At 36.0% G+C, this 20,226-nt stretch overlaps 1 protein-coding gene across 1 annotated transcript; it reads left to right on the top strand.

The window, feature by feature from the left end:
• Nucleotides 1-1,135: 1,135 nt before the first annotated feature.
• On the top strand, nucleotides 1,136-2,113 carry LOC124526361 (olfactory receptor 13C7-like). The gene has a single exon (XM_047099327.1). It carries the CDS (start codon nucleotides 1,142-1,144, stop codon nucleotides 2,111-2,113), a length of 972 nt encoding a protein of 323 aa, XP_046955283.1. The 5' UTR covers nucleotides 1,136-1,141.
• The last annotated feature ends 18,113 nt before the right edge of the window (nucleotides 2,114-20,226 follow it).

The following is a 20,226-nucleotide window of genomic DNA, read 5'->3' as shown; positions in this document are numbered from 1 at the left end:
TTTTTGTTTTTACTGTAGCAATGGCAACTACTTGGTATAAATGAAAACTGAGAAACAGATATTCTTTTAGTTATATTATTGAACTTATTGAGATGGAATTTATGAGACTAGCAATCTCACAAAAAAGTAGGACTTCTGTTTCTGTCATTTTGATATAAAAATATTCTATATTCTAGTGAAGTGGGGATATAAGTAATTATAACATATTACCGTGCTTAAGAATATTTTGAGTGACCTATCCCTCTTTATTATGGGCATTCTGAATATGCAGTGAGAGTAAGATTGGCAGAGAAGCTGTTAGAACAGAAGCTGATTTCTGTGCAGGGAAAAGATAATATGTATTTTCTCATGCCTGCAAGTAAAAGAGTAAATCCCTCATAACTTAAATTTCTTAGGTTATACCTTTATTATGGTTTGTAGATTGAGACATGTGCACTAGAGTTTTTCTGAGATCAACCTGTAATTCATTATATGTATTAGGCAGGACAATAGAGTTACCTAGACACCCCAATTTGTGCTGAAAAAGACGAAAAAGAGTAATTTAATCCAAAAGTTTGTTTTTTGACCATTAGTAATGCCTATAGTTAATATTCTTAGGGTATTACAGGTATACATTTCTCCCCAGATTAGAATTAACCAAAAGTTCTTTTTCTGAAGAATATATCTTTTTCATCTTGTTTTCTAGCCACAAAATTCTGAGGTTAAAGTACCATTGCAGCAGGACTTACATACAGTATTTTGTTTTAATAAGTGAAGAACAGTGATTTTTGTTGAGGGTAACATATTGTGTTCTGGATTGTTTGGTAAAAATGTTATGGTGACATTGCATTCAAATTTCAAATTTATAATGTAAGTTAGATACATATTTATAAACCAGTTGTATGTGTTCTGAATCTCTTTTCTAACAAGGTCTTTTTTTGTTGTTTTGAGCCAAAGCCTCCTTCATGATATCTAAAAGTCTATAACTGAGCTTAGAGGATCATAACATATTCTTATGCTATCTTTCTATCCAGTCATAAGTCTGTATTGCCCATAAGGGAAGCCGCTTAAGGATGCAAAGACCTCTTGCAAACACTGCTGTAACAGATCCACATGTATTCTGGCTGCTACAGAATTCATTTTGGTGAAAGAAAATATTAGCATGGAAAAGAACAATCAGTCTTCTGTGACAGAATTTGTCCTACTGGGGCTTTCTGGCTATCCAGAGCTTGAGGCCATTTACTTTGTGATGGTGCTGTGTATGTACCTGGTTATCCTGCTGGGAAATGGAATCATCATCATTGTAAGTGTCTGTGACTCCCACTTGCACACCCCCATGTACTTTTTCCTCAGTAACTTATCATTCTTGGACATTTGCTATACCAGTTCTTCTATTCCCCTATTTCTCAGCAGCTTCTTAACTTCACAGAAAACCATTTCCTTCTCTGGGTGTGGAGTGCAAATGTTTCTCTCCTTTGCTATGGGAGCCACAGAGTGTGTCCTTCTGAGCATGATGGCATTTGACCGCTATGCGGCCATCTGTAACCCTCTGAGATACTCCGTTATTATGAGCAAGACTTCATACATGTCCATGGCTGCTGGGTCCTGGATTGCAGGGGGTGTCAATTCTGTGTTGCAAACCTCTCTTGCAATGCGGCTTCCTTTCTGTGGGGATAATGTCATTAATCATTTTACTTGTGAAATCTTGGCTGTCTTAAAATTGGCTTGTGCTGATATCTCCATAAATGTTATTAGCATGGTTATTGCTAATGTTATTTTTCTTGTGGTCCCAGTACTTTTCATTTTTGTTTCCTATGTTTTCATTCTCTCCACTATCCTGAAGATTCCTTCTGCAGAGGGGAAGCGCAAAGCCTTCTCCACCTGCTCCGCCCACCTAACTGTGGTGATTATATTCTATGGAACCATCCTCTTCATGTATGCAAAACCCAAGGCTAAAGACTTCTCTGGTACAGACAAAGTACAAGTCACAGACAAAATCATCTCTCTCTTCTATGGAGTTGTGACACCTATGCTCAATCCCCTCATCTATAGTTTGAGGAACAAAGATGTGAAGGAAGCTGTGAAGAATATGCTGTGTCAGAAATGCTCCTCAGAGGGAATGTCAATGCTTTAAACAAATTCCTTTACTCTGAATGCAGAACTGGATCTCACCTGTAGGTTCCAAACTAAATATAAGGATTGGTGGTACCATTAACTCCTGAAATTCTAATTTTTCTGTTCCTGATATTTAAATGTGAGAGAAATGTAGGGCCCACCTTTTCCCTTCATGACTAGATTAAAGAAGAAAGGGACAGCAATTTATGGGTAAAAGGATTCTCATCCAAACCATCCACCTTCTCATGGATAACATATTAGTTTAACTCTGGAATAATGGGTTCTGTAATCTTATGTGAAAGGAAATGCCATTTTGTTGTCTTAACCTCTTACCTTCTATGTGCATTGGTTTTCTAGTCTCCTATCTTTCTTAGGAAGATAAACTAGAACTCAATGTAAATAATTACTAATGGGGTGGCCTTCAATCATATAAAGGAAAAGAGTGAGCTTTTTAGGGTATTAGGTACCTAGCCTGTGTATATGCCATAGAGAGACAAGAGTAGAAAAATGAAGCTGTTTTTCCTAGGTCTGATTTCCTTTTGGCTGCAAACTGGCAGACACACTTCTGTGAAGAAGTGTCTGAGGGAATGTGTGTCACTATGCAGGCACCCCAGCTGATTGAGGGCTTATCATATGTTTCAATAGATGAGTAGTGGCATCTGAGTGAAAACCATTGTTACTGTTAATGACTCAAAAATTAGCTTCTAAAGAACTTGTTCATATAATTCTCTGAGAACATGGTAATAGTGGGTTTAAAGTATCACAAATTAGGTATCTTTTCAGTTAGATGAATTGCCTGTAGAATAAGAGCTTTCTATTCATTCATTCAGTCAGTCATTTGTTCCTGCATTAAATTATTCAAGTAATCAGTATTTACTGAATATTTTGTCTCAGACATTATGCTAACTATTGGTGATATCAAAAAAACAAACACATGGAGACAAAATCCCAAACATGATCAAGGAGTGCATAGTCCTGTGGTATACAGACTGACACTTAAATTAAGAACAAAAATATTAAAGACTATTCACAGCTTTCCCCTTCCCCTACCTTCTAAGCTGGATCCTTTGTTTGCATTCATAGTATGTTGGATTTTTAAGGGGCTGAACAGAGTGATGGTGAATTGGAATAGTTTAAATGGGATAAAGTCATCTTCATATAAAAGGGTTTGGACCATCTCTAGGAAAGACATAAAAGAGGACAGTGAGAAAGAGGGGATAATGCAATGAGGAAGAAAGAGGTGCATGTTAGATATTTGGAACATAGATATGGGAGATATTTAAATACAAACCATAAAAATAGAATCAGAGAAAATAAAGAAAATGGCTAAATAGGAAGCTTTGGTGCTGGTGTTCTGTGATCCTTCCTCTGTGTCTCTGTCTTGAAAATCTTAGTAAAGATATGCAGTATCTTTTAAGACATTTAGTGATAGATTCCATTTATAGTCTCACCATGCTGAGACTGGCTGTTAAGATTGGTGACCTTAAGTGGTCACAGACTTAAGTGAGTCACAATTATAATTCAGTGTGTTAAGTGTTATTAAAGGGGGGTAGGTAAAATTCCCCTAGAAGAGAGTCCTAGGAAGGGGTTTTCTGCTTGGCTGAGCTAGGAAAAACAATTCTCCTAGTAGTCTTATACAGAAGAATTTTTCAGACAGAGAAAACAGCATATGGCAAGATATGGACCACCATTAATAAGAGTTTCGATTAGTTGGAACTTGGGTTAGTGACAGAGAAGAAGATTGGAAAGGCAGCTTGGAGCCAAATTGTGGGGGCTTCAGATACTAAGATAGAAAGTCAATATTTCTGTACGTTTGTTCTGTAGGTTTGCATTTCTGTTCTCTGGAGCCCAGGAGAGTACATCATGGCTCCACACAGATGAGTACATTTCAAGAAGTCAGGTATTTTTCCATAGTGAAAAATCTTCCCAGCCCTGAAGTCTGAGAGAAAAATGCCTCTAATTATGTACCATTGTCTGTTTTGCTGTACGTTGTTTTTTTTTTTAATTTTTTTTTCAACGTTTATTTATTTTTGGGACAGAGAGAGACAGAGCATGAACGGGGGAGGGGCAGAGAGAGAGGGAGACACAGAATCGGAAACAGGCTCCAGGCTCTGAGCCATCAGCCCAGAGCCCGACGCGGGGCTCAAACTCACGGACTGCGAGATCGTGACCTGGCTGAAGTCGGACGCTTAACCGACTGTGCCACCCAGGCGCCCCAAGCTGTACGTTGTTTGAGGGTGGTATTGTTTAAACACTTCACGGGGTGCACAGAGCCAATTTTATTCCTCAATGCAAGCTTCTTCCTTTTTTTCTTTACTTATGTTTCTGTTCCTTTCTTCTAAACTTGGGTTTAAACTTCACCAGCTACTTAATGTGTGTTTTTATGTAATTGACAAATCCCTATGCTCTTCTCCTCTCAACTGTTTTGTACTCAGAACTGTATTGTTCTCTATGTATTTATTTGTGCTTGCCAATATTTCATATATGACAATGTAAAGGACACTGCAAAGAGAAACGGAGTTAAATAGTGTATGGCCTTGGACAATCTCTGAATCCATTTATTCTCTGGAACCTTAGTTTCATAACTAGTAAAATCCAATTTGAATGGGTCACTTGGTCAGTATGAGGTAGCTATCCAATGAACTCCTTTGTGTGAAAATCCTTTATGTTGGAAATTTTAAAGTACTAGAAAATTAGAGATATCATTAAATTATGATTTTATCCATTGGTTTCTCAATAGCAGGGACTAGATCCTTTATTTCTTCTATATCTTACTATAGCCTAGTAATATACCATGGTTTCTGTAAGTTCTTTTAGGTCTGTTACAGGATCCCAGCAAATAGAATATTTATTGTTTAGCTGATTGATTTATTGAAAATTGGCTGATTGAACTTAATACAGAACATATCAGGGAAGGGATGCACTTGTCATGCTAACGTGAATGAAAAGATAAAATAATTGAAAATAAAATCACAGACACAGATGCTTCTGTTGAGAAAGTGAAAAATTTGCTCCTACTGAATAAAAGAAGTGAATCTGTACATTCTGTCAGATATAATTTGATTCTATTTGCTATTGGAACAGTTTATGATACTTTTCAGGAGAAAAACACTCAAAAGTGATGTTCAAGACATATTTTTTCATTCAAAGACCCAAACCCCTAGAGTGTGCAAAATCCATGCATTTTACTAAGGAATGGTAAGACAAATAGGCTTTGCATCTTGCTTTTGAGTAGTGTTCCATTCAGTGGCAGAAATGGGGTAAAATGAAATAAAACAAGTATATATTGTGATAAAATTTATGATAATACTAAGAACAGTAAAGTCACAGCAAAACATCTTCCAGGAATAAATAATAAACATTTTACCTGGTTCTGAAGGATAAGTAATCTTTTTCCAAATGGAAAGTGGGGAATGGACATTCTAGGTGAAGCACACAACAGAACAACATTTTCAAAGGAAGACGTGGACTTACTCCATGAATTTGTTGAAAGGAAAGAGAACAAGATTTAGGTGCTGTATTTAATAAGATGTCAGTAGGGATGCATTTTAACTATGATTAAATAACTAGAAGGACTAATAAGATGGACCCAATATAAAGATTACATAAATTCAGAATTGAGGCTTCTTTTTGTTTCCACATAGTTAAATCCCTTAAAGTCCTGCTAGGCTCCAACACTTGTTCTTAGAAGAGGGCCACACTGCTGTGGCTTTCCTGTAATTTTCTTTGGAAAAATCTTCCCAGGAGGGTAAGTCCAATGGCTTCTGCCCAGTTCTACTCATAGCCATGCTCCTTCTGTTTTAACAGTGTTAAGCTGAGGCAATGGTTATGGACCAATAGAGCATAATTAGCCCCTTTGTCATACAAAAGAACATATCTAATATATTAATAAATGACATAAATTGTTTTAACAGATCCACACAAATCACTGGCCTTATTAGAGAACAAAATGTAGTAGCTTCAAATGAAGACAAATTTCTGGATTGTCAATTTTCTTCTAATTAATCTGCAGTATCCTGCCTCACAAGATGCCATATGTATGGAATGGAAATGCATCATTTATCCACAAACTGGGATTTATAAAAAAAGCTAGATATCAGCTGTTGGGATTTGGACTTCTTAGTGGAACACATGGTAAAGAAAGCCTCCTTAGTCTTCTGTAACATAGGCCTCAGTGGTATCAAGGGTCAAGGGCCTAGAGCCAGAAGGAATAATTACGGGCCTTTCAGTGGTAAAATATACCAGTAACACCAAAGGAATGTGTTATTTTAAATTGTATTGATGACATAATCTATAGTGATCATATAATCTGATTTGCATGCAATAGTCCAAGTTATGTCTGTTGTCCCAATATACTTGTTAATAGCACCCTGTTTCAGCTTCAAAAGTTTGCTGGTTTGTATGATAAGTGATATTGTGGCCCTTGTCACAGGGTAGAGTTGCTCAGAAAAACTGTTGCTTAATTTCTACCAGACTGGGAAATTGGTGGGTTCTAAGGGTTTCTTTCTTAGTGAGGTACCAGTGCAATATTTGTACTTTCTTAGACATGCGTTGTTGTGGCTAAGACCTTTTCATTGCTTCATTCTCCGAAAGGTTACCCTTTCAACAAAACAAATGGAACATAAATATAATATAATAAAGAGGTTTGTGAGGAAGTTAAGCCCTTTCAGCCCAAAATTTATTATCATCTATCAATTTCTATAGAAAAATCTGCTGGGGTTATGCCTGGGATTGTGTTAATTCTAAAGACAAATTTAAGGAGAATTACCTTAACAATACTAAGTAGATTCATCAACATTGTGTATCTATTCATTTATTTTGGTCTTCTTTAATTTCTCCTAGAAAGTTTTGAACTTTTGGTGTGGAAGTCTTATTTCTAGATAAATTCAGTTTATTCTTTAATATTTTTGATGGTATTTTAAGTGGACTTAAAAAAAAACAAACTTCCTTCCCAGTATTGCTCTATTTGTGGTTCCATATAAATTTTAGGTTTTTTTTCTATTTCGATGAACAATAACCTTTGGAATTTTTTTTTTAATTTTTTTCAACGTTTTTTATTTATTTTTGGGACAGAGAGAGACAGAGCATGAACGGGGGAGGGGCAGAGAGAGAGGGAGACACAGAATCAGAAACAGGCTCCAGGCTCCGAGCCATCAGCCCAGAGCCCGACGCGGGGCTCGAACTCACGGATCGCGAGATCGTGACCTGGCTCATGTCGGACGCTTAACCGACTGCGCCACCCAGGCGCCCCGAACCTTTGGAATTTTGATAGGGATTGCATTGAATCTATAGATTTCGGTAGTATGTACATTTTAACATTATTACTTCTTCAAATCCATGAGCCCAGAATATTTTTCCATTTATTTGTGTCTTTAATTTTTTTTATCAATGTCTTATAGTTTTCAGTGTACTAGTCTTTCACTTCCTTGGTCAAATTTATTCCTAGATATTTCATTATTTTTGGTGCAACTGTAAATGGGATTGTTTTTTTAATTTCTCTTTCTGCTAGTTCACTACTATAGAAATACAGCTGGTTTTTGCATATGGATTTTGTGTCCTGCAAATGTTACTGAATCATTAATTAGTTCTAAGCTTTAGGGTTTTCTATATATGATATCATGTCATCTCTAAATAGAAACTGTTTATTTCTCCTTTTTAATTTAGAAACATTTTATTTCTTTTTCTTGCCTAATTATTCTGACTATGACTTCTAGTACTATGTTAAATAAAAGTGGGGTTATTGGGCATCCTTGTCTTGCTCCTGATCTTAGAGGAAAAGCTCAGCTTTTCATTGTTGTATGATATTGGCTGTGGTCTTCTCATATATGGACTTTATTATTTTGAAGTATGTTCCCTTTATACTCAGTTTGTTGAGAGTTTTTATCAGGAATGGATGTTAAATTCGTCAGTTTTTTAATGGATCTGTTGAAATGATCACGTGAATTTATCCTTCATTCTGTCAATGTGATGTATATATTGATTGATTTGCAGATGTTGAACCATGCTTGCATCACTGGAATAAATCCTACTTGATCATGGTATATTACTCTTTTAATGTATGGTTGAATTCAGTTTGCTAATATTTTGTAACAGATGTTGCCTGTTTGATATTTCATTGATTTATTGTTTCCTTTCCTTCTTTCTTGTATACCAGTCGCATGTGGGTTAGACTTTGATTTTGTCTGCAGGTACTCTATTCTTTATCATTTTTATTCTGTTGTTGAACCAATTCAGTGGATTTTAAAATTTCAGCTATTATACTTTTCAATTCTAGAATTTCCATTTGGTTCTTTTTACAATTTTTATTTCTTCACTGAAATTTGGTATCTTTTCTTTGCTTGTGAGCATATTCTCTTTTATTTCATTTAAGTAGTTATAAGGAGTTGCTTTATCACCCTTTCTGCTTCCAACCTTTAGGCTATCTCAGGCTTGGTTTCCATTGACTGCCTTTTTATCTTGAGAGTAGGTCACATTTTCCTGATTCTTTGTATGTTAAGTAATTCTGGATTGTATCATGGACATTGTAAATGTGATATTTCGAGACTCTGAATTCCATTAAATTCCTCTGAACAGTTTTGATATTTTGGTTTTAAGATAAACCTGGTTTGACTCAAACTAACTCAATCTTTTTGTTGGTAGTTTACATCCTAGTTTAAGATTTTTGTTTTTTCATCTTTAGCTAGGTTGTGCATACATGGCACATTGGTCAGAGAACTGACCAAGATTTTTACACAGAATTTGATGTCTTTTCTTCTGTATTTCCCCTTTCTGAAATCCGCCCCCCCCTCCAACTTTACACTGGCTGTATTTCCCCTGAACTCTGAGGTTTGTCCAGAAGGACTGCCAGTTTATTATCAGTTTTTACTACTTCATGCAGTGTTTATTTGAGCCTATAGGCATAAAAATGTGAAACCTACACCAAAACATTACTTTTCCAAAGTAATTTTAAAAACAATTTTCTACAAAATTTATCATCTCTAAGATGCTTGAGTCTGGTACAAGCTTATTCAGCTGTAGTGGAAGTAGCAGAAATCAGAAGTTCCCTCTTCACATTTTATGACTAGAATGCTTGCACCTCTTGTTTTCTCTGTGATGGATCCCTTCTTCATTCATTAACTGATCATAATTATGTTGTTTCTTAATATACCTCAAAAACAAAGTAATGCTGACATTTGGAATGGAGGACATGCTACAATGAATAAGGAATTTGAAATCCTCCTGAGGCCAGAGTTGATCATACCATAGGGTTAAATAATATGGAATAACTCAGTCAGATTTACATGTATTATTATCCTATTAAGAACCCTTTAATAATGTTGCATTATGTGACGACATGTGGCTCATGGGAGGAACCCATTACATTTTTTTATCTTCCTCTTTTCTATTTGGCTCTTTATTCTCTTCCTACCCTTAGTATACCCCTGGTGTACTCTTTCCTTGATCAGGTAAAATGAAGGCTGACCTCCAAAGTTCCCTTTCTTCAGCTACATCATCTTCTTTCATCACTTTTTGCTAATGCTCCCTCCTTTTTGTAACTTATTCACATATAACCATCTAGGAATCCATGATTAGCCACCTTATTTTCCAGAACTCAGAGAACAAATGAGTAAGGTATGTGATGGGATGAGAAGTAATATTTAAATAATGCATATGTACATAAAATGTGCTGGCTAGATAAGTTATATATGCTATTTTTAAGTTCCTTTTCATTAATTCATTCTGGTGGAAAATGCAATGTATGATTGTCCCTTGCTGTGTCATTCACATGTAGACACTCAGGAATCCTTGCTTAATAGCTTATTTTCAAGAACCAGAGAGCAAATGTGAAAGACAATAGATGTATAAGGCAGTATTATTTAATAAATGCATAATATATACTATGTGGTGTACTAGGTGTCATAATACATAACGTTTTGAAATTGTTTTCATTAATTAATGAAAATAATGTTGCTTTCACTTTTGTGTTGATTACTTTTCTCATTTATTCAACACTATATGTGTCTGTTAGGGGCTGGGGACTCAGTGCTGGCTATTACATTGTCCCTACTTTCAAGGATTAGCTTCAGATGGCTTTGTAAGGTAGATAAGAAAATTTAGGCCCATATAAAGGTCATACAGTTCTTAAATAGCAGCCAAAAGTTAAGTCCATTTTCTGTCTATATAGCTTATGTTAAATTTGGAGTATGTTTGAGGAATAAGTTAAATACCAAGAGATATTTCAGGAGGAAACAAAGAACTGTGAGAAATTCTTTAAAAGTGAAGAGAGGTTGTCTGCTACTGACGTTGCCATTTCTCTGAAGAATTACCATTTTGATTCTGAATTTTTATTTTGAATCAGTCTTTTCATTTGTGCTATAGACTAAATGTGGTGTGTGTGTGTGTGTGTGTGTGTGTGTGTGTGTGTGTGTGTGTGGTGTTTGTGTGCATGTGTGGCAAAAACAAAGCAAAACAAAAAATCTTTGTCTTCCAAAGTATTTTGACAATTTTCTTCAGCAGTCTCACCACCATATGTGTGGAATTAATTTAAAATTTGTTCTTAAAAATAAAATCTGAGTTTATAGTGCAGAATTGGAGTAGAAATAAAATCAGAGAGGCGATTATATCTTAAGAAACACCACTGTATATTACAACTGAATAGTTATTCAAAGGAGACATTTTTTTGGGAACTTTTTCAGCATATTTTATTCAGTTGTAACTTTATCATCTTTTTCCCCTACATTTAAAGATTAGCTGCTATTTTACAAAAGTATTTGGAATTGTAGTTGGGGCATGTAATAATATATAAAGCCCACTTCTCTTATTTCCCTGTGTGGTATTTCAGGGACTTATATAGTTGGACTTATAACGTTGGACTTATAACGTTACTATTCTTTTTCCATTTCAACAGTTAATGACTACTCACTATTTTTAATTAACTTGACATTGGACTTAATACAGAGAACAGTGAACCATAGTTCTGCCATTGGAAACATTCCAGAAGCTAATACATTGTTATAACAAGGAAGAAAAATTGCTATAGTAGGTAAGGGTCAGGATAACACAGAGGAGGGAGGAACTAACTCAAGGGCGTTATTGGAAGGTTTACAGAGGATGTAACACTTGACCTATTTCTTGTGTCATTGCTAAGATTTCACTACAGAAGGAGAAATCTGACAATGGGGAGGAATAACATTTGCTATAGTCCTTAAATGAGAAAGAACATGAAATAATCAGGTAACTACACAGTGTGTGGAATACAATACATGTGTAGGGAATGGGGGCAACATGGGCAGGTAACAGGAACACAGAATGTAGAGTTGGAAATGTAGGTTGGGGTCAAATGAGGTCTCTGGGTAAAATTAAAAAAAATAAAACAAGCATATGGGGCACCTGGGTGGCTCAGTCTGATAGGTGTCTGACTTCGGCTCAGGTCATCATCTAGTGGTTCATGAGTTTGAGCCCCACATCAGGCTCTGTGCTTACAGTTCAGAGCCTGGAGCCTGGTTTAGAGTCTGTGTCTCCCTCTCTTTCTGCCCCTCCCTCACTCACGCTCTGTCTTTTTCTCTCTCTCTAAAAAATAAACATTAAAAAAAAACAAGTGTAAGCAAACAAATATTTCAAAAATATTTCCAACAAAAGTTACTAAAAATAATTTTTTTTTGCTCAGTAGCTCTATGTGTTGGATTTTCTTGGAAGGGCTTAATTTCAAATATTTTTGTCTTGTTCACATAAGTTTACTTGCATTTCTCAGACTGCTTAGCCCCACCTTTTCATGAAACCATTGTCATTTTCAGAAAGTGTTATAATTAGACTATTGATCTTGAAATCTCTAACTCTGAAGTTCTGTGATTCAACATATGACCACCTGTTGTTCTCTTTATATTGAAAACCCTTGCCTCAACATATGTAAGCTTCTTTTGTGCATGAACTTAAGGATATTATTTTCTCATCTTTTTCTCTAGACCTAGTGTCTCTCATTAATTTTCTCATAGCCCCAGGTACTTCCTTATTCCTTAGGTTATAAATGGTAGGATTGAGCATGGGGTTGACTACCCCATAGAAAAGGATAATCAGTCTGTTTTAAGTCAGTGTCTTTGGAATTTAGCTTCATATACACACAGGAAGAGGAGTGTCCCATAAGATACAGTCATCACTAATATGTAGAAAAGGCCTTTTTTCTTCCTTTAGCTGAATTAATTTTCAGTATAGCATAGATGATGAAAATATGGAAAAAAGACATTAGTAGGAATGGAGCAGATGAAAATATTACATTGCCCAACATTATTAAACTTTTATTCAAGAAAATACCTGTTCAGGCCAGCTTTATTAAATTCACACAAAATGATTAATGATATTTCTTGCACTGTGAGTATATTTTGTGTCATTCCATTGAGAAAGCCTAATCCCAGGAGATAGTTGCCATCTAAACACAAAGTGCCTTGCTTATGATGATGGGCTATTTCAGAGATTTGCTGATGACCATGTAGAAGCCATATGTTATCACTGCTAGGAACACACAGTCTGTGACCCAATTACATAAAGAGACATTTATATAATACAACCTGTCAATGAGAGGGTATTTTTTTTTATAATAGGAAGTTTGTCAGCATAGAGGTGACAAAAGAGGATGCATACCAGATATCCAGGAAAAAGAGGCTACCAAAGAAGTACATGGGCATGTGGAGGCAGGATTCCAGGAGGGTTGATGACCAAGGTGCTGTTCTCCAGGAGGATTACTAGGTACACCACTAAGCACAGGACAAAAAGGAGTTTTTTTGCCAATTCCTTGGTACTCAGATCTCTCAGAATACACTGAATTTCAGTTGTCCAATTGGTCCTTTCCATTCCCCTTTTCATACCTGGAATAAGCCAGAAAAAGAAACAGCATATGAGTTAAGTGGGTGGTCCTATATTATATAAAGTAAAAGGTGAGTAGGGTGGTGGTCCAACAATTATGTGAGCACTAGCTGGAGTGGTGGTAACAGCAGTGTGTTTGCTTGTGGGATTCCTCTTCTAGTTCATAAAGCAACTGAGCCACATCAGTAACCTATTAAAAATTTAGGCTTCTGTGCTCTGTTTTCTGAAATTGTGATGCATAAGGTCTGAGGTATGGAAAATTATTTGCATTTTAACAAACGTGTTATTTCTGATACAATCAGTCCACAAACTCCACTTTAAAAATCAATGTTTTAGAAACAGCATGCTTTATTCTTCTCAACAAATATTTATTTACTTGATTTTACAGTATGATAGCCGCTAACAACATCATTTATTTAGAGTTTTATAGTTTACAAATGTGTTCACACACATTACTTATTTTTTTATCACTATATTCTCTGAGGAAAATTAAATCCAGAGAGAAGAAATTTATATAAAATCATTAAGTGAAGAAACTGCTATTCAAATCTGGTCTTCCCGATTTTAAATCTCATGTATTTTAAACTATATTGTCATCCAAAAATTCTATAAGTTGGCTAAAGGGTGGGAATCAGGCACCTTTAAAAAATAATGCTCTTCAGATGATTTTGATATGCAAATAAGGATTAAAGCCACTGATCTAGTGGTGTCTTGCAAACTTTAGTACATATGTGAACCACCTGGGGGAATCTTTGAAGACTGTCGATTCTGATTCAGTTGGGCTGAGGTGGCTTCTGAGACCTGCACTTATTAACATGTTACTGGGTGATGCTGATGCTGCTTTCTACAGAACACATAGGTCACAAGGCCTCTTAGATCAACTCTCTCCAATACCTTGGAGAGCAACTTTTGGCGCTTCAGTTGTGTGTAGAATAGTAATTGGATAGTAGACAATGTGAAACTGAACATTATGGTGAGACTTGGAAGTGAGACTTCTGTGTAGTTTATTGCAAACAGTTTCATGTTCCTTAGATTTTAGATATATAAGCAACCAAATTACATGTGGCCTGTCCATCAGAGTCATTCATCTTCCACTTGTTGAATTTGCAGTTAGGGCCAATATTTTTTTTTAAAGAAGGAGTTTGAGTAAGCTAAAGAACCTGAGTTGTGTGCTAAGTGCATGCAACAAATGTCTTCAATTTGAAAAAATATTAAAGAGTAAATGTTAGCAAATGAACTTCTTGTTTATAGTAAATGAATCACAGAATGTCCTTTTAAAAACAGCTCTTCATATTTTTAACCACAGTTGAAAAATATTTCCCTGATAAATAAATTAATTGATCCAAAGGATGAGTTACTACTTAGTATTTTCAAGCAATGGCTGTGGAAATGTTAATATGATTTGCCTTGTGCTAGCCATTTGACAGTGAGTTATGCTATTTGCTGAGGAAACAATGGTCATACCACTTAGTCAATATAGAAGGAAGCTTATGATCCTATTGGCTATGGGAAAGAGGGCCCATATCGAGTTTAAGCTGCACAAAACTATGCAGGTTTACAAAGAGAAAATCAGAGGGGGTGGATAGGCCAAGATATACTCCTGTTCAGTACTGTTTATGAATGGAATTTGAATTACTGCAGGAGCGTAATCAACCTTCTTTTAGTCTGCCAATAAAACTCTGATGGAGGCTTTGAACAAGCATCAGTAATCTGGAATCTATACTGAAGCTGTTTTAGGGAAGATATGGCTCAGGTCAAATGTCATTTCTTCCCTTTTAAGTTTTCCAAAATGTTAATTCCTATTTGGAAATTATTTTCAGAAAATGATCATTTATTACTGAGACTAAAGTGGTGTATTTTGTATACTAACAGCCCCCAAATGGTTATACTACTTACAGTCATTCCTATAGGAAACCACCCATCTCTTTTAATGCTTTAAAAAATAAAATTGAGTAGAGGTCATTATTTATATTTCTCTTGCAATGCTAGAATAGCTCCTTTAAGAGGCAGTTGATAGATTTCAAATATTTCATTCTTCAAAAGAGTACTGTGTTGAATACATTTGTGTTGAAATGCTTCCTGCATTTTTGTTTACTTCTTTATAACATGGAGATCCAGAGCCTGTTTGTGTAAAGGAAAGAAAATAATTGAGGTTACTGATAGTACTTAAAAATTTCTCTTTATTTCTCATAAGATTTGAAGTTATAGATAATTTTTCCATCATTGTATGCTACCTTTTTTTAAAGTTTTTACTTAAAGTCTAGTTAGTTAACATACAGTGTCAAATTAGTTTCAAGTGTATGATATACTGAATCAACACTTCCACAAAACACCCTGTGCTCATCACAATAAGTGTACTCCTTAATTCCCATCACAAATTTAACTCTACCCCCACTCCACCTCATTAACCATCAGTTTATTTTCTATAGTTAAGAGTCTGTTTTTGCTTTGCCTCTCTTTCTTTTTCACCCCTTTACTCATTTATTTCTTAAATTCCACATATGAGAAAAATCATATGGTATTTGTCTTTCTCCAACTTATTTCACTTAGCATAATACTTTCTAGCTCCATCTATATTGTTGCAAATGGCAAGATTTTGTTCTTTTTTTATGATTGAGTAATATTCCAGTGTGTGTGTGTGTGTGTGTGTGTGTGTGTGTGTGTGTGTGCATGTGCATACACACATACCTTCTTTATCCATTTATTCATGGATGCATACTGGGCTGTTTCCATAATTTGGCTATTGCAGATAATGCCACTATAAACATTGAGATGCATGTGTCCCTTTGAATTAGTATTTTTGTATTCTTTGGGTAAATTCTTAGTAGTGTAATTGCTGGACCACAGGGTAGTTATATTTTTCACTTTTTGAAGAACTTCCATACTTTGGCTGCAACAGTTTGATTCCCACCAAAAGTGCAAGAGGGTTTCCATTTCTCCACATCCTCACCAGCACTTGCTTCTTGTGTTGTTGATTTTAGCTATTCTAACAGGTGTGAGGTGGTATCTCATTGTAGTTTTGGTATGTATTTTCCTGATGATGAGTGATGTTGAGCATCTTTTCATATGTTTGTTAGCCATCTTGGATGCCTTCTTTGGAAGGCATGTCTGTTCATGTCTTCTGCCCACTTTTTGATAGGATTACTCATTTTTTGAGTATTGAGTTTTATAAGTTCTTTATATATTTTGGAAATTAATCCTTTAATTAGACATGTCATTTCAAAATATCTTCTCCATTCTGTAGGTTACCTTTTAGTTTTGTTGATTGTTTCCTTTCTGTGCAGAAGCTTTTTATTTTGATGAAGTCCCAGTAGTTAACTTTTGCTTAACCTCAGAAGGCATATCTAGAAGGAAGTTTCTATAGCTGATGTCAAAGAGGGTACTGCCTGTGTTCTCCTGTAGGATTTTTATGGCTTTAGGTCTCACATTTAGATCTTTAATCTATTTTGAGTTTATTTGTGTGTATGATGTATGAAAGTGGTTCAGTTTCATCCTTCTGCATGTTGCTGTCCAGTGTTCCCAACATCATTTGTTGAAGAGACTATCTTTTTTCCATTGCATATTCTTTCTTGCTTTGTCAAAAATGATTGACCATATAGTTGGGGGTGCATTTCTGAGTTTTCTGTTCTGTTCTATTGATCCATGTGTTTGTTTTTGTGTCAGTACCATGCCATCTTGATGACTACAGCTTTGTAATATAACTTGAAATCTGGAATTGTGATGCCTTCAGCTTTGCTTTTCTTTTTCAAGATTGCTTTGTCCTTTTGGGGTCTTTTGTAGTTCCATATAAATTTTAGGATTGTTTTTTCCAGCTTTGTGAAAAATTCTGGTGTTATTTTGATAGGGATTGCATGGAATGTGTAGATTGCTTTGGGTAGTATAGACATTTTAACAATATTTGTTCATTCAATCCATAAGCATGGAATGTTTTTCCATTTTTTTTGTATCTTCTTAAATTTCTTTCCTATGTATTCTATTTTCAGAGTACATATCTTTTACCTCTTTTATTAGGTTTATTCCTAGGTATTTTATGTTTTTTGATGCAATTGTAAATGGGATCAAAACTTTGATTTCTCTTTCTGCTGCTTCAGTTTTTATACATTGATTTTATATCCTGTGACTTTCCTGAAATCATGGATCAGTTCTAGTAATTTTTTTAGTAGAGTCTTTCGGGTTTTCCCTATAAAGTATCATGTAATTTTCAGAGAGTGAAAGTTCGACTTCTTTCTTGCTGATTTGGATGACTTTTGTTTCTTTCTGTTGTTGATTGCTGAGGCTAAGACTTACACTACTGTGTCGAACAACACTGTGAGAATGGATATCCCTATCGTGTTCCTGATCTTTGGGGGAAAGCTCTCAGTTTTTCCCCACTGAGGATGATATTAGCTAAAGGTCTTTCATATATGGCTTTTATGATGTTAAGGTATGTTCCTTCTATCCCTACTTTCTTGAGGGTTTTATCAAGAAAGGGTGCTGTATTTTGTCAATGTTTTTTTCTGAATCTATTGAAAGGATCATATGGTTCTTATCCTTTCTTTTATTAATGTGATACATCATGTTAATTAATTTGTGGATATTGAACCACCCCTGCATCCCAGGAATAAATACCACTTGATCATGGTGAATAGTTCTTTTAATGTACTGTTAGATTCTATTTGCTAATATCTTGTTGAGAATTTTTTCATCCATGTCATTAAGGATATTGGTCTCTAATTCTCCTTTTTAGTGGGGTCTTTGTCTAGTTTTGGAATCAAGGTAATGCTGGCCTCATAGAATGGATATGGAAATTTGCCTTCCATTTCTATTTTTTGGAAGTTTCAAAAGAATAGATGTTGTTTTTCTTTCAAGATGGCAGAGCAGCATAGAAGTTCTCAGCTTGTCTCATTCCTGAAATGCAGCTAGATCAGCACCAAACCGTTTTGCATACCTAGGAAATTGGTCTGAGGATTAACACAACAATTTGCATAACTTGAGCCACAGAACTCTGCAGGTACACGGTGCAGAGAGGTGAACTAAGGGAGAGAAAAGCAGCAGAAGGTAGGGAGCTGTTTTTGCAGAGAGAGGACAGAGAAAAGTGGAGAGAAGGTGGTGCACAGTAGAGTGCAGGAAAAGTGCTCTCCCTGAAAGTAGCTGGAGAGAAAGAGAAAGAATGGAAACTCTCACAAGGGACTGAACAAGAAATCTGTACCTCAAAACCAATGACGGGTAGAAAGAAGAGGGTTTCAATGCCATTAGTATTCTATAAACTGTGGAGTGTAGAGTCAGAAATTCCAGAGCTTAATATCTGGCCATGCTGTGGTGAGGAAGCAGGGTGATTCCCAACGAGTGGGCAATGGGGTCCAAGGAGTCTGTGGGCCACACAGGGAGAAGCGGTCCCCCTGCTTGGAGGGCGTTTGGTAGTGCCATACAGCTTCCCCACAGGTAAATGTCCTAGTGGACCCTGGAGAATAGCCACATTTGCTGGTATTGGGACAAGGACACCAGAATGCAGTGAAACCTGACTCTCGCTGTGTGTTGTGATTTGCCATAATCTCTGAACCTTTGCTGCTGTGTGATCGAACAATTGTTATCTGGGGCAGGCCAGCACCTGGCCATAATCTTTGGACTTCTGCCACAGCACAGGCCCACAAATGTTTTCTAGGGCAAGCTGACATTCAGCCATTGCTCAGTGAGACCCTCCTCCAGAGTGTTAGAGCGGATCCACACCACAGGGTTCTCTGAAGTGAGGGGCTTGGAAGCACAGCCCCACCTGAGATAAAACTGTGGGGGAGGTACCACCTGGCAGGCTGATGGCTTGGACACAGACAAGGTAGAAGTGGGGGGAATGGATAAAAGTCTGAGACAAAGGAGGGGTGCTTGATTGTGGGGCGGTGAGAGTGCAAAGTTCCTGTATCAGAGCTGGGTGAAGCCATTTCCACCTCTCCAGCACAAGGGCATGCACGCCACAGATTCACCCCAATAAGCTAAGCAGCGCCACCTAGTGGAGAATGGAGCTGTTACACCAAGTCATGCCCAACTGCACCTTCCAAGCACATCCCCTAGAAGAACACAAGTCTCTCCACCTGCTTGGTGTACAGACCATGGAGGACTTCATAGTTTGAGTTCTAGGGAAACCGGATGTAACTTAATTCGGGTTTCATTATGTTTGCTGATTCATCTATTTTTCTTCTTCTTTGTTTAAATTGTTTTATTTTTTCTCCTTTCTTGTCTTTTTCTTGGATACAGAAAGAAAATTTTATTTTTATTTTCTGTATGAAAACATTAAAAAAAATTCTTTTTACTATGTTTTTTTACTTTTTCGTAATTTTTAAATTCTATTTAACTTTCTTCATTTCATTTTATTATATTTAATTATATACATTTTTTTAATTTTTAAATTTTTTCTTACTTTTTTTTTCTAATCTTTCAATTTTTTTCTCTATTCTATAAAGCTTCTTTCAACAACCAGACCAAAACATACTTAGGATATAGCTTCCTTTATTTGAGTTTTTCTGTTGTTTTTAATTTTTTAAATTTAAATTTAAATTTTATTAATTCACTTTCTTCCTCCAAAACGACAAAATGAAGGAATTCACCCCAAAACAAAGAATAGGAATAAATGACAGCGAGGGGCTTAATCAACACAGATATAAGCAAGATGTCTGAACTAGAATTTAGAACCATGATAATAAGAATATTAGCTGGGGTTAAAACAAGCATAGAATCCCTTTCTGTGGAGATAAAAGAAGTAAAATCTAGTCAGGACGAAATTAAAATTGCTATAACCGAGATGCAATCTCAAATGGATGCCATGGCAGCAAGGATGGATGAAGCAGAGCAGCAACTCAGTGATATAGAAGACAAAATTGTGGAGAATAATGAAGCAGGAAAAAAAGGGAAACTAAGGGAAAAGAGCACGATACAAGAATTAGAGATATCAGTGACTTATTAAAAAGGAATAACATAAGAATCATAGGAGTCCCAGAAGATGAAGAGAGAGAAAAAAGGGTAGAAGGTTTATGTGAGCAAATTATAGCAGAAAACTTTCCTAACCTGGGGAAAGACACAGATATCAAAATCCAAAAGCACAGAGAACTCCCATTAGATTCAACAAAAACTTAACACCAAGGCATATCATAGTCAAATTCACAAAATACACAGACAAGGAAAGAATTATGAAAGCAGCAAGGGGAAAAAGTCCTTAACCTATAAGGGAAGACAGATCAGGTTCGCAGCAGACCTATTCACAGACACTTGGCAGGCCAGAAAAGAGTAGCAGGATATATTCAATGTGCTGAATCAGAAAAACTATGCAGT

Source organism: Lynx rufus, unplaced genomic scaffold, assembly GCF_022079265.1.
Source record: "Lynx rufus isolate CCGP_SWC_20201006 ecotype Redwood Valley unplaced genomic scaffold, mLynRuf1.p SCAF_10, whole genome shotgun sequence".
Classification (NCBI taxonomy): domain Eukaryota; kingdom Metazoa; phylum Chordata; class Mammalia; order Carnivora; family Felidae; genus Lynx; species Lynx rufus.
Note: the sequence above shows the minus strand (reverse complement) of the source record. Positions and strands in the feature narration are given on the sequence as shown.